This window comes from Petaurus breviceps, unplaced genomic scaffold, assembly GCF_028583685.1.
Source record: "Petaurus breviceps papuanus isolate PSGF00001 unplaced genomic scaffold, PetGlider_PUasm1.0 91133, whole genome shotgun sequence".
Lineage (NCBI taxonomy): Eukaryota > Metazoa > Chordata > Mammalia > Diprotodontia > Petauridae > Petaurus > Petaurus breviceps.
Genome location: NW_027187419.1, coordinates 12,386,979 through 12,407,137, shown reverse-complemented (window position 1 = coordinate 12,407,137; position 20,159 = coordinate 12,386,979). Strand labels below are relative to the sequence as shown.

The window sequence follows — 20,159 nt, the reverse complement described above, 5'->3', positions numbered from 1 at the left end:
GGAATTTTGGCTTGAAACCATGAAAAGCTTTTATAATTCAGCTCCTTAATGCAGTCTGTAGCATCATCAGTAAGAGCTCAGGCACAGAACTGGATTAACTCAGAGCCTGTGAAACTCACTTAACATTTTAATTAACTGTACTTAGCTTGTGAGGTATTAATAACAAGTGTTGATGACTTTTATTCACATTCAAATTCTCATAATGGAGAGGCAGTAGTCCTGAAACATAGAATTTAAGATCATTGGGGAAGAGGCTGCTTAATTTTTGTCTTTGAATTACCAGCGCCTAGCATATTCCTGGAATTCATGAGCTGTTTTAGAAATGCTTGTCTAAGTGAATGGAAAATGTCTAGAAGGAAGGGGAAGACTTGACAAAGATGAAGGGGGAAGCAATGCAAAGGAAGGGATAGTGGTCAGTGTTAGAATTATAACTCTTACTTTGAAAGATAAATGAAATGAAGTAAAATTTATATCACTTTTTTTCTTCATTTCAAGAGACCCTTTGATTCTATGTAACATTTATTAAACCCTACTATGTGCCAGGCAGTGTTCCAGGTGCTAGAGCTCACTCAAACTTGTCCAGTTACTCACTGGGGCAAGCCAACAGGTCATTCTTTTTGAAATTACCCATATTGCACATCTTCTTACTCAGGATCTATAGGATACAAAGTTACCAGAAACATATATTTGAATAACATTACCTATTTTAAATTTTTTTCTGAAGTTTATTCAAATTTCATGAGTTTAGTATGGAAATAAGAGCCAAATAAAACACTCTAATCTGTTTAGACCATTTATTTGAAAACAGGAATTTCTTTAATATTACATTATTCTTTGTAGCGTTGACATATTCAGAGAAAAGGCTTAGAGGCAATTGCATATAATTGACCACTTGAAAAAGTTTCAGAAAAAGTGCACTAAGGCTTATTTGTTTCAGAAGTTATACAATTACCAGTCATTCTGAGCCACCTCAGGGACAATGTAAACTTACAAAGCTGCTGAGAAAACAAAACATCTATACACACATGCATATATACAAACATATACATATGTAAGTACATGGTATTACTTGGGTCACAACTAATGGGAATAATGAATTTCCTGAAGTGGTGTCATGTATTCAAATTTACACTATTCAAAGTTATAATTATGTAAAATATGGCAGTTGGTTCCAGCTTAATGGGAAAAATGCAATGTGAATTTTAATAATGTGAACACTTCAAGGGATTCATTATTTGCACTAATTAGGACCTGGCTACATATTCAAATAGAATTACCATTCTGAAGCAATAATGTTACTATTCTTAATAAGATTTCTTTAATCCTATGACATGAAAAAAAAATATGTAATTTACTTCATTTAAGAATTTTACTTCGAGGTTACCATCGTATAAGTTTGACTTCCTCTCACTACTAGCTTCAGGGTAGGTATATGTATATGTTGAATTTCTATTTACTGTTCTATTTGCTTATCATATTACACAATCTATTAGAGTGATGGGTTTATTAACCACCAATAGCCTTATAATACTGAATGATCCATTTAAAATAGTTTCCCTAAAATTCGATCAAATGAGGCCTATGTTCAATTGGCCATATACTCTATGACTCATGACTCCAAGAGTCCATTATCCATCTACATAAAATAATTATTTTACAACTGTACACATTATTGTTCATTCCCTTTTGATTGGTCCATCTGTACACAGGTATTTTTTATATGGAATATCTCTTAGAAAACAAGTTTGGAATATGAAAAGGACTAATATAAATTATGTTTACCAAAAAAAGATCATATTTTAAAAGAGCAGCAGTTTTTATGTTAAAATACATATAAAATGACTACACTTCTTTAACGAAGTACTTTAACTTTATAAAATACAAAGAGAGAATGAGAATAGTGCCTTCTACAAATATGTTTTTGTGACTTTTGAACCAGGTTAACACAGCAAATAGTAAAGTTGAAAGTCAGCAATTATGGCAAGATTTAGACCATAGATGGCCAATTCAGAGGATTCAGGCCCAAGAGTAACTGTTAATCCCCAAATCTACTACTTTGGCTGCATTTTAGGCTTCAAAATCCCTAGCATCGCTTTGTGTAGTGTAGCAGAGAAACAGCCTCATTTAGTGACATATAATTTGCAATGGAAAATTAATATTTTTCAGCTTTAGAGTATTAGGTCTCTTTTGCAATTCCAAAAATGATTCTTAATGTTCTATATAGATTTGTAACAAGAGAGTGGGGAGGAATGGGGCAGAGCAACTTGAAAGGAGCATATGAATTTTCATAAATATTATATGTCCAGCTTCATGTACTAGTAACATTTGAATTTAATGTCTTGGTGCTCTGCTAAGTGGACTTAAAACAACATGATTTAGCTATGTTCCCAAGTGTTCAGTGGGCCACCAAATCTCATGCTCATGAAGTGAATAAAGGTTAAAAACAGAATTTGTGTTGGTTACTCTATTATCATCCATTTGAGCTTCATGGGAACAGAGTAGGCAAAATAGCCTGTACCGTACTTCCAAGCAAGAGACATAACAACAATAACACACTTCCTTCTCATAATCCTGTCTTCCTAGAGTCTTTAAGTACTTTATCAACAAGTATCATTACTTTGATGAAACAAGAATAAAAACAGACAAGGAGAGAAAATAAGGAGTGGAGAGACATGGATACAGAACATAAAAACCCATATCATCAAAGAAGACTATAAAAGGAAGTTGTGAAAGAAGATGAAAGGATTTTCATATTTGTTTTGATATGAGTTCCTAATACACAGGAACCAATTCAGCATCAAGTTAAGGAGGCAATATATAGATGTCCTTGGATAGAACTATCAAAATATCTCAACCACAGTATTCTTTACCTTGAACACCCTTGCCTTAGCATGGACCTTCATAGTTATTTGGATGCATCTACCTGTCGCAGCCTAAGCAAATAATTAGAAAGAAACCAAAATGTCAAGTAAAATATTCTGATGGTTTGGTACCAGCTAGATATATAGAGATGTATGAGTCCTGGAATTTTACTTCAGATGGGCAACATTTTAGGAATGTGGATGATGCTTTCTTTCAATACTTGTGAATTGAATCTGTGGCCTTGGAAAGTCTAACACTTCATAAATATGGAAAACTGGAAATAGGAGGGATTTTTAAAAAGTCACTAAGAAGTTAAGCCAGTTTTGGGGTAGAAATACCTGCCTATCATGATGCCATGGTAATGGTGTTTTTCAAAGACATAAATGCTGCTGCTGATTACTATCAGAACATCAAATCTAGTTGGCCCACATCCTGGACCTGTTCATTAGCTCACCTGGTTCACTGAGTTAACTGACTCTCTGATGGCTCTTCATAATAATTGAAATTTCTATAGTAACTTTAAAATTTGCAAATCACTTTACATGCATTATTTCATTTGAGTTTCACAATAACTCTGTGAATTGGTTACTACAGGTAATATTATCCTCATTTTACAGATGAGGAAGTTGAGACTCAGAAAGATTAAGTGACTTGCCCAAGGTCACACACCTAGTTAGAATCAGCAGCAAGACTTGAACTAGATCTTCCTGGTTTCAAGTTGAAGATTTTTATGAAAGAATCTGAATTCATTTAGACTAATTATAAGGCACAGCATTACTAGAGCAGATACTGTGATCAACATCAGGATGTGGGCTCATCATCATAATCTCTATCATTTTAAGTAGCATTATATAAAGATTAGAACATGAGCTGTGCTGGGTGATTAGCAAAGTTAATCTTTTGGGGAGGAAAGATTGAAGGAAAAGGAAAAGGAGAGGTTCAAGACTGGAAGTTAAATTGGAGATGAAAAGGTAGGGAAGATGAAGAAAGCTAAGCACACACACCCCTCCATAGCAGTCCTATTGGGGGCAGGCAGGGAGGTTTGAAACCTGAAGAAACATGAAAATAAATACTTATCTCTAAGAGGCAAAAAAACCCAACCAAACAAACCAAAACCAGGGTTGTTTATGCTGAATCCAGGGAGTAATGGGTGTGGAGAAAAGATGGGGAATAGGTTGCTCCAGAAGAAGGATTGTCCAAACCATATCTTTCATCCCTGATGTTCTCATGGTCATAATGCTATTTACAAAGACACTTACTCTGGATTCCCAGGAACAATAGTTGATCATAAAAAAAAAAAAGTTATTCTCTATTGAAAAGAGGCCTCAGAGTTCTGATTCCTTGTCAGCTTCATCCAGATAGTACTCGTCATCTGTAGTGGTGTCAGTGTCAGATTCTGAATGCACCTCGAGTTCACCCTGATAAATGTTAAGCAGCTTCCTGGGAGACAAACCATCTTTTGGTATTTTACTATCAGGAGAACTGGAGGTTAGTGACTCAGGTCTGTTGGCAGGTTGACTCACATCATCTGTTAGAAAACCAGGGTTCTTAAGGAAATTTGGCCTCCACAGCCTCCCTTCTGTGAGTGACCTCTTTACATTCTCCAAGAAAGCCAGCTGCTGTTCCTTCCCAAAAATTCCATAGTCAATTGGTCTGGAGATGGAGCTTGTAGATCTGGGACCACTGGCCCTGGTCCTGTCACTGCCAAAAGCCCAGGTGTCATTTTCATCACAGTCAGAGAGCTCAGAAAAAGATCGGAACCTCCTTCCATGCCCATGTTGAACAGGAAATTCATTCCCAAGTTTCCATCTGTCCTGGGCGTTGTTAGAAAAAGTACGTGCAGAAAAGTGGCGCTCACGGATTTTCTGAGGTTGACTTATTTGTTGCTGATTACTAAGTACATTTATGTTTTTTAAACTCTTGGAACGATAGAGATTTGAATCAGGCTCCCATTCTTGGGATGACATATTTTTTTGCTGTGGCAAAGGGTGGGGTGGCAGAATTATTTCTTCAGAAGTCTTACATGTAGTCTCAGATGGGAAGTGAAGGCTCAACCTCTTTAGCTCATCAGAGAAATCTTCTATCCCCACAGTGGAAAGCTTGGGTTGGGCTATGGTTTCATATCCTGTTTCCAAAATTTGAGAGCATTTGCCTCCTTCTGCTAGTATTTCATTTTCAGAGTTTATGATGCTTAGTGGTGATTCTGTTACATTCTCAACCTTGTTCTTATTTGGTTTGGAACTGCTAGTCATTGTTTTTTCCTCACTTACATATGTGATGGGCTTCTTGTTGGAATCTAAATGAATCTGGAGAGGGATCTCAGTCTTACTCACTTCAGCTGTTTGGAGTGCAAAGCTCTCAGTTCCACTAGGACCCGACTTCTTATATTCATGAATGGATTCTGGGATCCCAAGGGTGGGTTTAGCTGAAAGTGGAGACATCTCTGGTGTATTAAGAGGTGAGCCATAGGTATTGGAATTGGCTTCCCCTTGTGGGAAAATAGTAGCAATATGCCTTCTGGGGTTTATATCTTTTGTTGAGAATTTTCTGCTGACTTTGGACAAAGCTGCCAGTTTTTGTTTAACAGAAGTTCTGTTTTTCCTTTTCTCTAGATTGATTTTTTCTTTGGTGCAACCCAAATCACACTTAGTTTCATTTATTACCTTGGGAGGTGAATATTGATCACATGTCAGCCCCTGCATTTTCTCTTTAACCTTTGTGTCCTGGACATCTCTTACTTTATCCAACCTAATTAAATCCTTATCTGCATCACTTCCTTGAGATACTTCCTTTGGTTCCTTTAGTGACTTTTCTAAGTCAGGTTGACCCTTATGGTTCATTTCCCCAGGCTGAAGTTTGAGTGAGTTGGAAGGTAGGGATAAGTCTTTGCTTTGCAATGCAGAATATGTCTTTTCAATTATTTTCTGGTCATCTGTTTTAAGTTTTCCATTAGCAGCTTCTGGTTGTAACTCTCTCAGATCATCATAGAAGGATATAGTTCCAGGTACTGAGTCTATTTTGTCATTAACTTCTTCACAAGGATAATTTCCACTTCCAGTAGACATTACGTCTATGTAGTGAGGCCCATGTTTCCCTAAGATTTCTCCTGTGCAAGGACTGTCACTAAAATTATCTCCCAAATGGGTCTGGATGACAAAGGGACTCTCTTTTTCACATATTTTAATAGATTGTTCAGGATTTTCAAGCTTTCCTTCTCTAACAAGTTTATCATGAGGCATTATTGGTGAGACAGAGGTGTGCCTGTTTTGATTCTGCCATTTTTCTTGTCCCTCTTGATGACTGGGAATGAAAGAAAAGGTATCCATACCTTTGCTTTGTACATCATCTGTGATCGTTTTAGCTGAACAATCTTTTGTAGTATTAAATTCTTCTTTGCGAAGAGAAATACCTTCAACCATGTGAGAAAACCCAGAGGCCATTCCCTGTAGTATCTCTGCTGAGTGCTTCTCTGCCCCAGTAATTGGACTATGTGGTGACTGTAAATGAGATGCTGTTTCAATGTCATGTGAGAAGGAATGCTTTCTCCATTGAGCCCTGCTAACAGATGCCTTTGCATGTGGAGATATAGGTGTTCCTGGTAATGATTGTGTGGAAGAATTTAATTGCCTCTTTACCAGAGAAATAGGGAATGTTGCATCCCCCACTGTAGCTGATTCTGGGGAGAAACATGTACTTTGTGTGTCACTTTTAAGAAGGTCACATAATTTTCTGTTGGATTTCCGTGGTAAAGTGTAATAAATTGAAACCACCTCAAGACATTTTACATTGTCTTCGTCACCAGAAACAGTGACTGTGCTTGTTGTCTTATATTTGTGTAGGGGTTTTCCACTTTGCATTTCTGACCCATCTGGAGGAAAAGATAAATGTTTTTCATCGGGAAGGGAAAATGTATTTGTAAAATTATCTGTCTGTAAAGAAGTCATTTTGCTGTGATTTTCAGAGTAGACTTGAAAACTTTCTGTATGAGGATGATCTCTGACTAGTTGTAAAGAACAATCTTTAGTTGATGGACTGTTTTCTTGAGTGGGTGAGAATAGCATCTCAGGCTTTGGTGTTAGAATAGAAGGTTCTGCGTCTAGGTCATAACATTTATCGCTTCTGTCCACTCTACCTGAGAAACATGTAGCGAAGGGGCTAGACATAGTCCTTTTGATTTCAAAGGGAGGGGGCCCTTTTCTAATAGCAGCAGGTGTTATGTTTCTAATGTTTGTCATCGTCTCTACAGGTGTGGGCCTTAAAGGGGAAGAATCCACATCTACTTTAGAGCATTGCCTATCTGGTTCAGAAGGATTGGAATTGTTTTTGTTTGAGAAGCATTTCTCTACTAGATCTGCTATGTTCTTCTTTATTTGGAATGGAGGGGGCCCCTTCCTAAATGATGTGGACATTATCTTGTTTTCTGACCTTATATTGTCATTGATTAGAAAGCTGCTCAATTTTCTTGGGAAGGTACAATAAATGTCAAGGGGCTCAAGAGACTGGAAATTGCTATGATCAAAAACTATGTCACTACTGTCATTACTCTCCTCTCTCAAGAAATTTCCTGATTTGCTTAACTTTTCAATACAGGATACCCGGCGCCTTATTTTCCCTTTTCCTCTCCCAAGACTGAAAGGATGGCTTGGATGGCATTTATCAGCATCCTTCACTTTGTGATGATCAAGCACCTGGATATCCCCAGTAGCTTGGTTTTCTGAAGAACTGAGAGGAAATTGATTATTTTGGTCCTTGTTACCAGAATAAGTCTTTTCTTCACTTTCCCCTTGAGATAGATCTTTTCCAAGACTCTTCTTCGAGAACCTTTCCTCTTCTGCTAATACATTACATGTGAAATTTAATGAAGTAGCAGAGGGAGCTACAAAAGAAGCTAAGGTAGGGCTGTTGGGAGAAAAAGATAATGGAAGACCATGACCGTGATCTGGCAATGGTTCTAGGGAATGGTCTGATAGGGAGTGATGATTTTCAGCAAACGTGGTGCAGTTGGCAGGAGGAACCAAAGCATTTTTCAATCTAATACCTTGCACATCCTCAGCATCTAAAAGAAATGACTCTCCTGGATACTGTGGGTTTTGATCACTGGCATTTCCTACTTTGCTCTCTTCCTTTTCAGTGTTGGTAATGCCAACATCGTTTATCCCTGGTTCTTGCTGGCAATCTTGATTTTGTTCAGGAAAAGATAATGATGTTCTGTTTTCTTGGGAGAAAGGAAATGAAGTTTCCAAATCTGGTTTTCTTTCCATGGTAGAATCCTTTTGTTTTTTAAGTGCATTTGCTTTATCTCTATTTGATATGTAAATTTTGGAAATATCCCTTCTTCCATAGACTCTAGTTGGCTTTTTTGAACCTGTGGAGATAGGTGCATTAAAAACAAATCTGTTACTGGAAAAGGTGGTTGAATCCCTAGAAAGAGAATGCTGGTAATCAGGTGTAGTCTCAGTAATCGCTGATTGAGAAACAATTGATAACATTTCGTCAGCCAGGTCTGTCTCATCTACCTCGTTTAATTGCTTCATTTTTTCTGACACAGATTCTGTTAAGTGTTTCTCAGGATTCAACTCAGTGATCCAAGTGTTTGGTTGGCTTCTAGCAACACTGACTGAGACACCATTAGTTTTAATAAGTTCTGTTTGGCTTCTTAAAGGAAGGGAGGCAGATTCATCAGGAATCTCCCCTTTGGTATCCCAAAATGTAGTGGCAGCATTCTGGAAGTCAGAGCTTTGAGGGGTTTCTGTTCTATGTGGAATTAAGGGCAGGGAAGTCTGAGATGAGGATGACAAATTCTGAGTAGTTTCAGGTAAACTGGTCTCTGAATTTGCATTTGCTTCCATTGAAGCCCACTTCTGTTGACCTACTAGCATACCTGGTCTGACTTGATTCCTAGAGTAAATATTTGGGGCAATGCAGAATTTGTTTCCTGTTGTATCCATGGAAGGTGTGTGCAAATGTTCATATCGTTCATTTAAGGCTATTTGGTTACCATTATCTTGGGATAGGACTTCCATGTCCTCCATTACACATGTTTGAAAATTAAAATCCCTGTGAATTGACTCTTCTTGGTTTCTGGAAAAATTTGCTCTCCAGGGTTGAGATGGTACAGGAGTGTTATTACTCTGGACAGCTGACCCCTCATTTATATCAGTTGAAATCATTTCAAAGTCTTTGTCAGAAGAAATGAATTCTTTGTTTCTGTGATAAAAGTTGGACAAGGATGGAGACTCTTCTTTTTTGCTCTGAAAAGGACTTCCTCCAAAGTTTTGCAATCTCCTAGGATCTATGGTGTTCCAATAGAACCTTGAGGATTTTTTTTCATTTTGGTGGAATGGCACATTCTCAGAATTCTCAAATGACTCAGGACTAGTTGATCTGTCCTTGGGAGCATGTGGCCTAACACTTTGGTATACATTACTGGAACGGTAAAATTCATATCTCCTATTGTCTTGAAGCCAGGTGGGGTATGTATCCTGATGGACAGGGTCAACTTCCATTGGGGACTGAGCCCTCAGAAACTCTTCTTGGTACTGAATATCTCCAGGAGAATGTGAACGATTCCATACAATAGATGACAAAGGAGTTCTCCTTGGACTCTGCTGATGGCTCCTTGGTACAAAAATACTCTTCCTCTGAGTGTGGGATGGCAGATGTAAGCTATTTGCTGTGAAATGTCCTAAAGTAGGAGAGGCCGATGTCTGTGTCCTGTTAGAACACAGAGATGAACTGCCGAAGGTCTTGTGCACATATTCCTCTCGTGACATTGTGTGTTCTCTTGGACCATAATTATCATAAATTGTTTTTGTTCTATAGGAGAAAGTTTTAAAACCTTCTCTAGGGGTTGATGGTCTTAGAATATCATAGATGGATGGAGTTGAAGTTTCACCATAGTTATTCCTATGTCCCTCCATGAGATTGCCATTTTTGTTCCCAGTGTTGTAAAAAGGACGAATCTGTGCTCGGAGTCCATAGTGGATTGGCGTTCTTGTATTTGCTGGACTTAGGGTTTGCTCCTGAGCCAGCTGATTGTCCAAGTCATCTAAAACTAAAAGGATAAAATTAATTAAATCTTCCTTTTATAAAGTAATTTACATAGTGTAATTTTAATTTCTATTTATACAGTTCCTTTTTGCCAAAAATTCCTTCCCAGCAAGCATGCTTATTTGGGATTCAACCTACATTCTATCATCTTGAATGTAATGATAAATTAATGGGTTACATTCAATTTTTGCTATGTTTTCAAGGTATTTTGCTTTTTAAAAAAATAATAGAGTGATAGAGTATCTAGTGGAACATACCAGAAATTCTTCCCCTGCCCCCCCCCCCCAAGATTCTGTAATGTTTTCAGTAAGTACAGAAAGTTGTGTTATTCAAAGGAGAGTCTCAAGATCCTGGCACTGTTTTCCACCTGGGTGACCTTAGTCAAGTGATTTAACCTTTCTGGAGCTCAGTTTCCTCATCTGCAAAATGAAGGAGTTGTAATAGATAATATCTAAGATCAGTTCTGGTCCTGAATATCTAGTCTTCTCACTTGAGGTCCAGGCTCACTTCACCACCACTCAACTGGTTTACTTTGGGCAAGTCTTTATACTTCTGGGCCTCGGTTTCTTCATCTGTAGAATGAAGGAGTTGAACAAGATGGCCTCTAAGGTTTCTCTAACATTTAAAATTCTACAATTGTGGGGTGGCTAGGTGGTGCCGTGAATAGAGCACCAGCCCTGGAGTAAGGAGGACCTGAGTTCAAATCCGGCCTCAGACACTTAACACACTCAAAAAACTAGCTGTGTGACCTTGGGCAAGTCACTTAACCCCAACTGCCTTCCAAAAAGGAAAAAAAAAATTCTACAATTTAGGTTTCTCTCATTCTTTATTCCAAACACCTCTTCTTCCTTATGCAGTTGGGACATTATTGCTATAGGAACAGAAGAACAGTGGTCTCCCCCACCCCCAATCTTCCCTTGTTTTTAAATAAAATACTAAGCCTAATTTTGGCAGAATTTCACAGTACTTTGAATAATAGTTTTAGGAAAAGAATACTTAGATAAAGAGATCAGTTCCTTTTTCTTCCCTATTTCTTGCTGACTCTTGAAATCATATTTGAAATATTTTCCTCAATAAATATGAAGATTTAAAGAGCAGGCAGAGAATACTAGAATTACAGAATCTTTGATCTGGAAGGGACCATAAGGATTATCTAGGCCAACTCCCACATCTAATACATGTCCCCCTAGAATTCTATCAAAAAGTAGTCTTCTGACTCTATTTAGTTACTTCTAGTCATAAGAAACCTACAACCTCCTGAATTCACCTGTGTTTGTCCTTCGTTCTGGAAGCCACCAGACAGCTCAAATTACTAGGACATTCTTCCTTTTAGTGTTCTAGAGTCTGCTTTTCTGTCTTTTTTACCCATTGCTTCTAGATCTGGGTGAAGCCACACAGAAGTGTGATTTTTTCCCATACATTATTCCCCTTTTCACATATTACTCTTCAAATATTTGGTGAGAGGTATTGCCTTTCTAAATCTTCAATTCTCTACGCTTAGGTGCTTGACCTTTCTTCATATGCCATGCTTTGAATTCCTTCAACATACTGGTCAGCTTCTGGCTGGATGTCCTGTAACTTATCAATTGAATTCTTCAAATGTGGTGCACAGTATGGAATATTCTAAATATGGTCTGTCTAATATCTAGAATACAATATGATTATGCTGATCTCACTAGTTTTTGTATACTATTAATTCATTTTGAGCTTTCAGTAACCTGTTTCTAAGTTTTTGTACATTAAAAACTAAGCTCTAGACACATCTCCCCTATTCTCTACTTGTACAATTGATATTTTGAACCAAAGCACAGAACTATAAATTTATCCCTATTAAATATCATCCTTTTAGAATCAATCTGTTGTTACATCCTGTTAAGTTCTTTAGCAACTTGGTTGTGGCAGCTGATGAATTGTCCATGCCTCCACACTTCATGTCAGCTACAAATATGATGAACATGGCAACAGACTGATACAGTAGGGAGAGTTCTAGATTTGGAGTTAAGAAGAATTGGGCTCAACTCTGGTCTTTGCCAGTTACCATTTGTGTGACTTAGAGCTATGCTTTAACCTCTCTAAAGTGCCCTTAACTATAAAAAGAAGGAATTGGGTTAGGTAACCTCAAAGGCTCCATTGTCTAAATCTACAATTCTATTATCCTAATGTCTTCAGTGGAGTCATTGATAAAAATGTGTTACAGAATAGAATTGAACCCTGAGACTTGAGGCAGTCCATTAGAAACCTTGCTCAGAATGGAATTGATCTGTTAATGAAAACCCTTGGTTCAATCACTTCTAAATCCACACAGCAATTGTACCACCATGTGGTTCCAGTTTCTCTAATTTCCACAGGATATCATGAGAGACTGTTTAATGCCTTGCTGAAATCAGGATAAAGCATTCCCTGGATCTATCAGTTAGAGGCCCTATCAAACATGGAAGTACTTTAAAGTGTCAGATTCTCTGAGGCTACTATGTTGAACAAACATTTTGAAATAACCTTTTATTTCCTACTGAGGGTAAGGACTAGCATACTCATTTCTCTGAGGAAATCCTGATATGCAATGATTCCAACTGATAGATAAATTAGAGAGTGGTATTTTAATTATGGAAAAGAAAATCCTTTATACAAAAGGTTTTATCACAAAATTCTTTGCAATAGTGAGTTCTTCTTGGCACATTTTGGAAGAAAATTGAGATTTTGAACCAAAGCACAGGACTATAAATTTATCCCCTCCCCTTAGCACATTTTGGAGAAAAAAATTATTTTGTTCAGTTCAGTATTTATTTTATAAAGGGAGAGATTCCTGTCACTCTTTTTGCATTAAGGAAAATCCTGATATGGCTTTTCAGGGCCTCCCAGAACTTTGTCCTTGAGGCTGCTTAGAGAGCCACAGCTGGCAGAAGGAAACAACAACGATCTTAGGAGAGACAACTAAGAAGTCTCCAGGAAATCAACCTTCTAGCTAGCATTTAAATAGCTCTCTAAGGTTCTCAAAGCACTTTTTTATATATATTATATCATTTAACCTTGAAATTATAAATCTACAAATGCAGAAATATCATGTAATGAAATCTATTATATCTTTAGCTCTCCCTCCAGCCCCACCCCTCAAAGTTACTGAAGACCACTCAGCCTGTAATTTCATCAATGTAGGGAACTCTCAGTGAGGAAACTCCCTCCATCAACACAAATCTTAAAACTTTTAAGTGTTAGAGGGTTACCTGGGTTGCACTGAGAAGTTAAGGATCACACAGCAAGTTTGTGTCAGGGATGCAACTTGGACCCAGTTTGTCCTGACTGCAAGGCCTGCCCTATATCTATTACCCCAGTGATGCTCCTCATCCAAGTCCGTAAAATTGTTTTCCTTTATTAGATAAATGAAGTAAACAACACCAAAATATGGATCAAAGGAAAAGGAAAACAACACCCAAGTGCAGGCAAGACACTGGCTTTTTTTTAAGCTATTAAAACTGGCAACAAATTTCTTGCCAGTTCATAACCAGGTGTTTCTCCATAGAATTCTAGATTTGTAAAGATTTTTTACTCACAACTCTGTGTTTTCAAAATAGCCTGAAAGAGCCTTCTTTCATTAATGAAGCTAGCCTTCCAGTGGAGCAGGCCTTGTTTTCTGACCTCCTCAGGAGTGAGTCTTGAACTTGCTGAGCTCCAGAGGTTCACTGTCAGACCTCTCCCACTGCACTTTTTATACTAAGGACTGAGGTGATATCACAAACTGAGGTGACATCACTCTCCTGGTGTCCAGTCATTTCAGTTCTTTCCTCAAGTTGAAATTGGTGAATTATTGTACAAGCTACTTTCTCAAAGGGACTGCACTGTTTAGAAACAGTAAAAACGTTTTGTATGTAGAGGGTATTGCTTTGTGGGGCATATGGAACTAGTCTCAATGTTAAAGTTATACCACTTATAAGCTAATCATTTAATAATTATAAACAACGATTTCTTCAAGTGGTTACAGATTCTAATTGGGCAATAAAAGTAAGTTAAGAATGCCATTTGAATAACTAGAGATCTCATATTGTAGATTTAGAGCTAGAAGGGATTAAATATTAAACATTATTACTGCCTCATATACTTTTTGTTTTGAGGGGAGAAGGCAGGGCAATTGGGGTTAAGTGACTTGCCCAAGGTCACACAGTAAGGGTTAAGTGTCTGAGGTCAAATTTGAAGTCAGGTCCTCCTGACTCCAGGGCTGGTGCTCTATTCACTGCACCACCTAGCTGCCTCAGCCTCATATACTTTAAAAGGAACATTACAGGACCACTTCTGAGAATATTGATTTATTATATAGATACTAATCACAAGTAGCACATATGTATTTTGATGCTTTGTTTTTTAGATTTTGATCACTGGCAGAAAGAGCTCTCAGGGAATAAATTCCTTTCCTATTGCAGATCAATACCCTCTTTGCAACCTCTAGTTTTAGAGTTGCCTAGAACATTGAAAGGCTAAATGACAAATAGGATTATATAGTCAGTATGGGTTCTTAGGCAGGACTTGAACTCAGATCTTCCTCACTCAGGTCACCTCTTCTACCATTGTCACACTGCTTTTCTACTCTCCTTTTTTCATGAACATGCACACAAACTTTTTAGGTAAGGAGCACCACAATAATACATTAGAGACTCTTAGGACTGGAAAGGACCTTAGACTATTTCATTTAGTCCAATATTTTATAGATTAGAAAACTGAGGTTCAGAGTAACTTAATAATAGCTAGCATTTATATAGCCCTTTAAAGTCTCATTTGATCTTCACAACAATCTTTTGAGGTAGATGCTATTGTTATTCCCATTTTGCAGCTGAGGAAACTGAGCCTGAGAGATGTTAACTGACTTGTCTAGGAAAACTACTGGAACGTGCTGGTACGTGTTGAACAATTGAGTCTCTGGGGGAAAAGAACGGTACATATGACACACTTTAAAGTTTAATCTGCATTATTAGCATCTTCTCCATCAGTTTCTTAAGCCACAAATCAGCAAATCAGTAAATCAATTTAATTAACAAAACTATAAATCAAGCCCCAATTAACATTTATATGATTTAGAAGTAAATTAGTATTTACCAATTTTTGAGGTATAAATGCTCTCAATAAAAATTTAGCAATCAGTTGTAAAGAGCCAGCAGGAGTTGAGTCAAGCATAGTCTAGCCACACACCTAGTAAGTTTCTGGGGGAGGACTTGAACTCAGGTTTTCCTAAATCTGACATTATGTCATATAGTCACCTACTGAAAGGTCATATTGAAAGTCATAAACAGCCAGGACTAGCACAAAGCTCTGCAGATTCCTAGTCCAGGGAAATTTCTTCCATGCCATATTTGGCTACTCACCATGCACAGTACCTTAAAATTTGCTCTTTTTTTGCAGTAGAAGAGTTCATGAAGGTAATTCAGTTTACAGACTTACCACGAAAGAATTCATTCTCTATCTGGGAAGCATCCCATGGGGGCAGGCCACTTCCTTCCCTCATTCTTACAGGCTTTGGGGGAAATGCTGTATTTGATGATTCACTGTTTAATGGTGAGTTGTATATCCCAGCCTGTGAATTTTAAAGTGAAAAATAGAGGTTTACTTTAAGTTTTTCACAAACATTCTACTCCACACAAATGCCTACTGACTTGATTTTGGTGTTAAATGCCTTTCCACATAGAATATTCCAAAAAATATAATTTGGGGGATATTTTTTGAAAATTTTAAAAAACAATTAACTTAGATTTACAAAGTAATTTTCCTGACATATTTTTCCCATATACCGTGTTTTCTTTTTGTTTTTTTGGAGGGGGGGAATGCAGGGCAATTGAGGGTAAGCAACTTGCCCAAGGTCACACGGCTAGTAAGTGTTAAATGTCTGAGGCCATATTTGAACTCAGGTCCTCCTAACTCCAGGGCCTCCTGACTTTACTGTGCCACCTAGCTGCCCCCCCCCCCCGATACCATGTTTAATGAATTTTTTTTTTCTGTTTGAAGTTAATGAGCCCTCACTATACCAACATTGTCTTTTTTTCCCCATTCACTCTTATAATAAAAAATATCATTATTCATTACTGACAAAAACAATAACCTTATTATGGGTCCTTGGACAGACCACTCAATTTTTAGGAGTCACATTTTTCTCGTTATGGGACTTAACATAATTCAAATCCCTAAGGAGCTCTGAAAATAGGTGCAAAAGTCAGCAAGCATTTATTAAGTGCTCACTACGTGCTAGGCACTGTGCTAAGTGGAAGGACTTCTAAAAAAGTAAAAAACATGACTCCCACCCTCAAAGAGCTCACATATTAATGGGAAGGACAACATGCAGAAAAGTTATATACATACAAAATGTATATGTTATTGGTTGGTAATCTCAAAAGGAAGTTAGCAATAGAGGTTGGGGTATGTGGGCAAATTGGTCTCTTGCAGAAGGTAGAATTTGAACAATCTTGAAGGACACCAGGGAAGATGGGAGACAGCCAGTGAAAAGGTCCAGATTCAGGAGGCAGAGTGTGGTGTCTCAGGAACAGCAAATAGGCCAATGTAGCTGGATTGCAGAGTCCATGAAAGGGAGTTAAGTATGCAGAATACACAAAGGCTGAATAGGAGGTGACATGGTCAGATAGAGCTGTGCTTTAGGAAAATGAACTGGAGTGAAGAAGACTTGAGGCTTGGAGACCAACCAGTAGGCTACTGAAGTGATACAGGTGTGAGGTAATAAGGGCCTATACCAGCATTGACTATGCAAGAGATGTTGTGAAGGTAGAAATGACAAACTTGGAAACAGATGTGTGGGGTGAGTTCCAGGGAGGAGTTGAACATAATAGTGAGGAGTCAAGGTTACAAGTCTGGGTGACTGGGAGAATCATAGTCATCTCAATAGTATTAGGGAAATTAGAAAGAGGGTAGGGTCTGGGAGGAGAGCTGAGCTCTGTTTTGGACATTTTGAATTTGAGATATTTATGGGACATAATTCCTAGACCTCTCATAAGAACTGTGCCCTGCATACCCAGGCACTATTCTAAGGTTCAGTAGTAGAGCTAAGGAAGTTTCAAAGGAATGTCAAAAGAACTAGAGACTAAAAGATTAATGAAATAGAAAATGTAACCTCATATAGAAAATGAGTAGGCGTAGTTTGGTGAGGACAATGATAGCTGAGGTTATTCCTGTGTATTTCCTCATGATCTCTTTGCTCTTAACCCTTCTGGCCTTGTCTTTTCTTGCTGTCTTAAAGGGTAAACCCTAGATGCACACTCTACACCTACAGAGTATAGCCCAGTGTCTGGCACGTAATAGGTATTTAGTAGGAGCTTGTTGAGTCACTGACTAGAGCTGGTGTAACCCCTGTCCCAAAGTCCGTTAGTATCGGAGTCTCCTTACTGGTGGAGATGAAGGCCCTGTACTTCGTGGCGGGCAGACAGAGTTGGTAAGAGATGGAGAGTTTTAGTTCTCCAAATTCCTCCATTTAGGACTAGTCAAGCTTCGAGTGTTTTCTGAACATTGAATCTGCTTCCAGCTTTAAGATAGAAGATGGAAGAAGCCAACCCCACTTCACTCAAATTTAAGAAGTTTGTCTTTTTAGATATTTCCCTGTCAAGGAGGTCACAATCGTATACCCACAGGGCTATTAACATACTATTAATAAGGAATATTATAGGCGGAGTCAAGATGGAGGAGTAGAAACAGGACCTCTGCACGGCTCCAGCTTCCACCTTCCCCAATTCATTTAAAAGGGGACTCTGAACAAACTTTGGAGCTACAGAACCCACAAAATGACACAGAGAGGCTAACCTTCCGCTGAGGACAGCCTGGCAGGCTGGCAGGAATCGGCCAGCCCAGTGCTCTGGGAGCCGAGCCCAGGCCTGTGAGCTGGAGGTTTTAGTCCCACAGCAGGTCTGACCAGGTGCTGGCTGGAGGGACTCCAGATCAGCAGCACCTGTGGCCGTTTCCAGATTTATCAACACATAGATTCTAAGGACAAAGTGAGAGGTCAGTGCAGTGTGGACTTTGGGACCAGTAGTTGGGAGAGTGTTGGCTTTTGCCACCAGGGCAAGAAGCCGCTGAGACACCTTGGCGCCAACTCCACATTGAAGCTTCAGCTCCTGGCCTGCAGACTGTAGGGGGAGCAAGTGACCAGTCTGAGGGATAATCGCTCTTACTTTAACCTTCTTGGATCTGGATTGCAGTCTAGGGTGGAGGTCCTGGGGTGTATGACCAGCTTGCCAGAGCTTGTGGAGGCCTCAGAGAGAGCACCCAGCTAATACCTCTGGCAGCTGAGAAAACCCCAGCATTTGGGACGAAAGCTCCCCTGTCTGGTGGCAGAGTCCTACTGTGGCAAAAAGCCCAGGGGTCAAGTGACTGAGGGGTGACATGACCAGGCAAAGGAAACAAAGCAGACAGAAGATTCCAACATTAGACTCCTATTTTGGTGACAAAAAGGATCAAAGCATGGAACAGGAGGAAGACAGTGAAATCAGAACTCCTGCACCAAAAGCTTCAAAGGAAAATACGAGCTGGTTACAGGCCATAAGAAGCAGATAAGAGACATGGAGGAAAAATTGGGAAGAGAAATGAGAACAATGCAAGAAAATTACGAAATGAGAGTCAACATCCTGAATGAGGAAAATCACACCTTAAAAAACAGACTAACTCAATTGGCAAAAGAGGCTCAAAAAGGCAATGAGGAGAGGAATGCCTTAAAAAGCCAAATTTGCCAGATGGAAAAAGAATCTCAAAAGCTCACTGAGGAGCATCATTCCCTCAGATTTAGAATGGAGTGAGGGGAAGCTAGTGACATTAAGAGATATCAAGATGCTGTTAAATAGATCCAAACAAATGAAAGAATAGAAGGCAATGTGAAATATCTCATGGCAAAAAACCACTGACCTGGAAAATAGATCCAGGAGAGATAATTTAAAAATTATTGAACTACCTGAAAGCCATGATCAAAGAACTTAGAAATCATCCTCCAAGAAATTCTCAAGGAAAATTGCCCTGATGTTTTAGAACCAGAAGGCAAAATAGAGGTTGAAAGAATCCACCGATCACCTCCTGAAAAAGATCTCAAAAAGAAAACTCCTAGGAATATTGTAGCCAGATTCTGGAATTCCCAGATCAAGAAGAGAATATTACAAGCAGCCAGAAAGAAACAATTTGAATATTGTGGAAACACAATCAGGATAACACAGGATCTGGCAGCTTCTACACTGAGGGATCAAAGGGCCTGGAATATGATATTCCAGAGGTCAAAGGAGCTGGGATTAAAACCAAGAGTCACCTACCCAGCAAAACTGAGTATCATGTTTCAGGGGAAAATATGGTCATTCAGTGGAATAGAGGACTTTCAAGCATTCTTGATGAAAAAACCAGAGTTGAATAGAAAATTTGACATTCAGATACAAGAAGCAAGAGAAGCTTGAGAAGGTAAACAGGGAAAAGAAATCATAAGAAACTTATCAAAGTTGAACTATTAACATTCCTACATGGAAAAACCATAATTGTAACTGATGAAACTTTTCTCAGTATGAAAATAGTTGAAGGAAATAGAAAAAAATATATATATGTCTATTTCGAAGGGTATATGGGCATATGAATACATATGTGAATGTGTGCATATATGTTTACAGGTATACATACATAGAGGGCACATGACCAATTTAATAGGAAGGGATGATACTTAAAAGGTGAAATTAAGAGGTGAGAGAGGAATATAATGAGAGGAGATGGAGAGAGACAGAATGGGGTAAACGATCTCATTTAGGAGAGGCAAGGGAAAATGGTTACAATGGAGGGGAAGAATAGGAAGGCAAAAGGGAATGGGTCAACCTTATTCTCATTGAATTTGGCTCAAGGAGGGAATGACATACACGCTAAATAGGGTATCTCACCCTACAGGAGAGTAGGGGGGAAGGGGATGAGAGGGGGGGATGATGGAAGGGAGGGTAAGGCTGAGGTGGAGGGAAGTTGGAAGCACCCACTTTTGAAAAGGGACAGGATCAAAGTAGAGAATAGAACAAGTGGGAGGTGGGATAGGAGGGAGGAAAATATAGTCAGTCTTTTATAATATATCTACTATGTTAACGTTTTGCATTAGCCACACATGTACAACCTACACTGAACTGCTTATCTTCCCAGTAAGGGTGGGTGACAAGGGAGGAAGGGAATGAATCTCGAATTCAAAGTTTTAAAATCAAATGTTTAAAATTTTATATATATATATATATATATATATATATATATATATATATATATATATA

General features: G+C 38.5%; 1 protein-coding gene across 8 annotated transcripts in view; it reads right to left on the bottom strand.

The window, feature by feature from the left end:
* Positions 1-780: 780 nt before the first annotated feature.
* Positions 781-20,159, bottom strand: part of EXPH5 (exophilin 5) — a 105,956-nt gene continuing 86,577 nt past the window's right edge. For all 8 annotated transcript variants that reach the window (XM_069080823.1, XM_069080821.1, XM_069080829.1 and 5 more), the window contains 2 exons: positions 15,337-15,469; positions 781-9,916 (listed from right to left, as the gene is read on the bottom strand). In XM_069080823.1, coding sequence (XP_068936924.1) covers positions 4,188-9,916; positions 15,337-15,469 — 5,862 coding nt within the window. In that variant the 3' untranslated portion in view covers positions 781-4,187. The remainder of the gene's footprint in view (positions 9,917-15,336; positions 15,470-20,159) is intronic.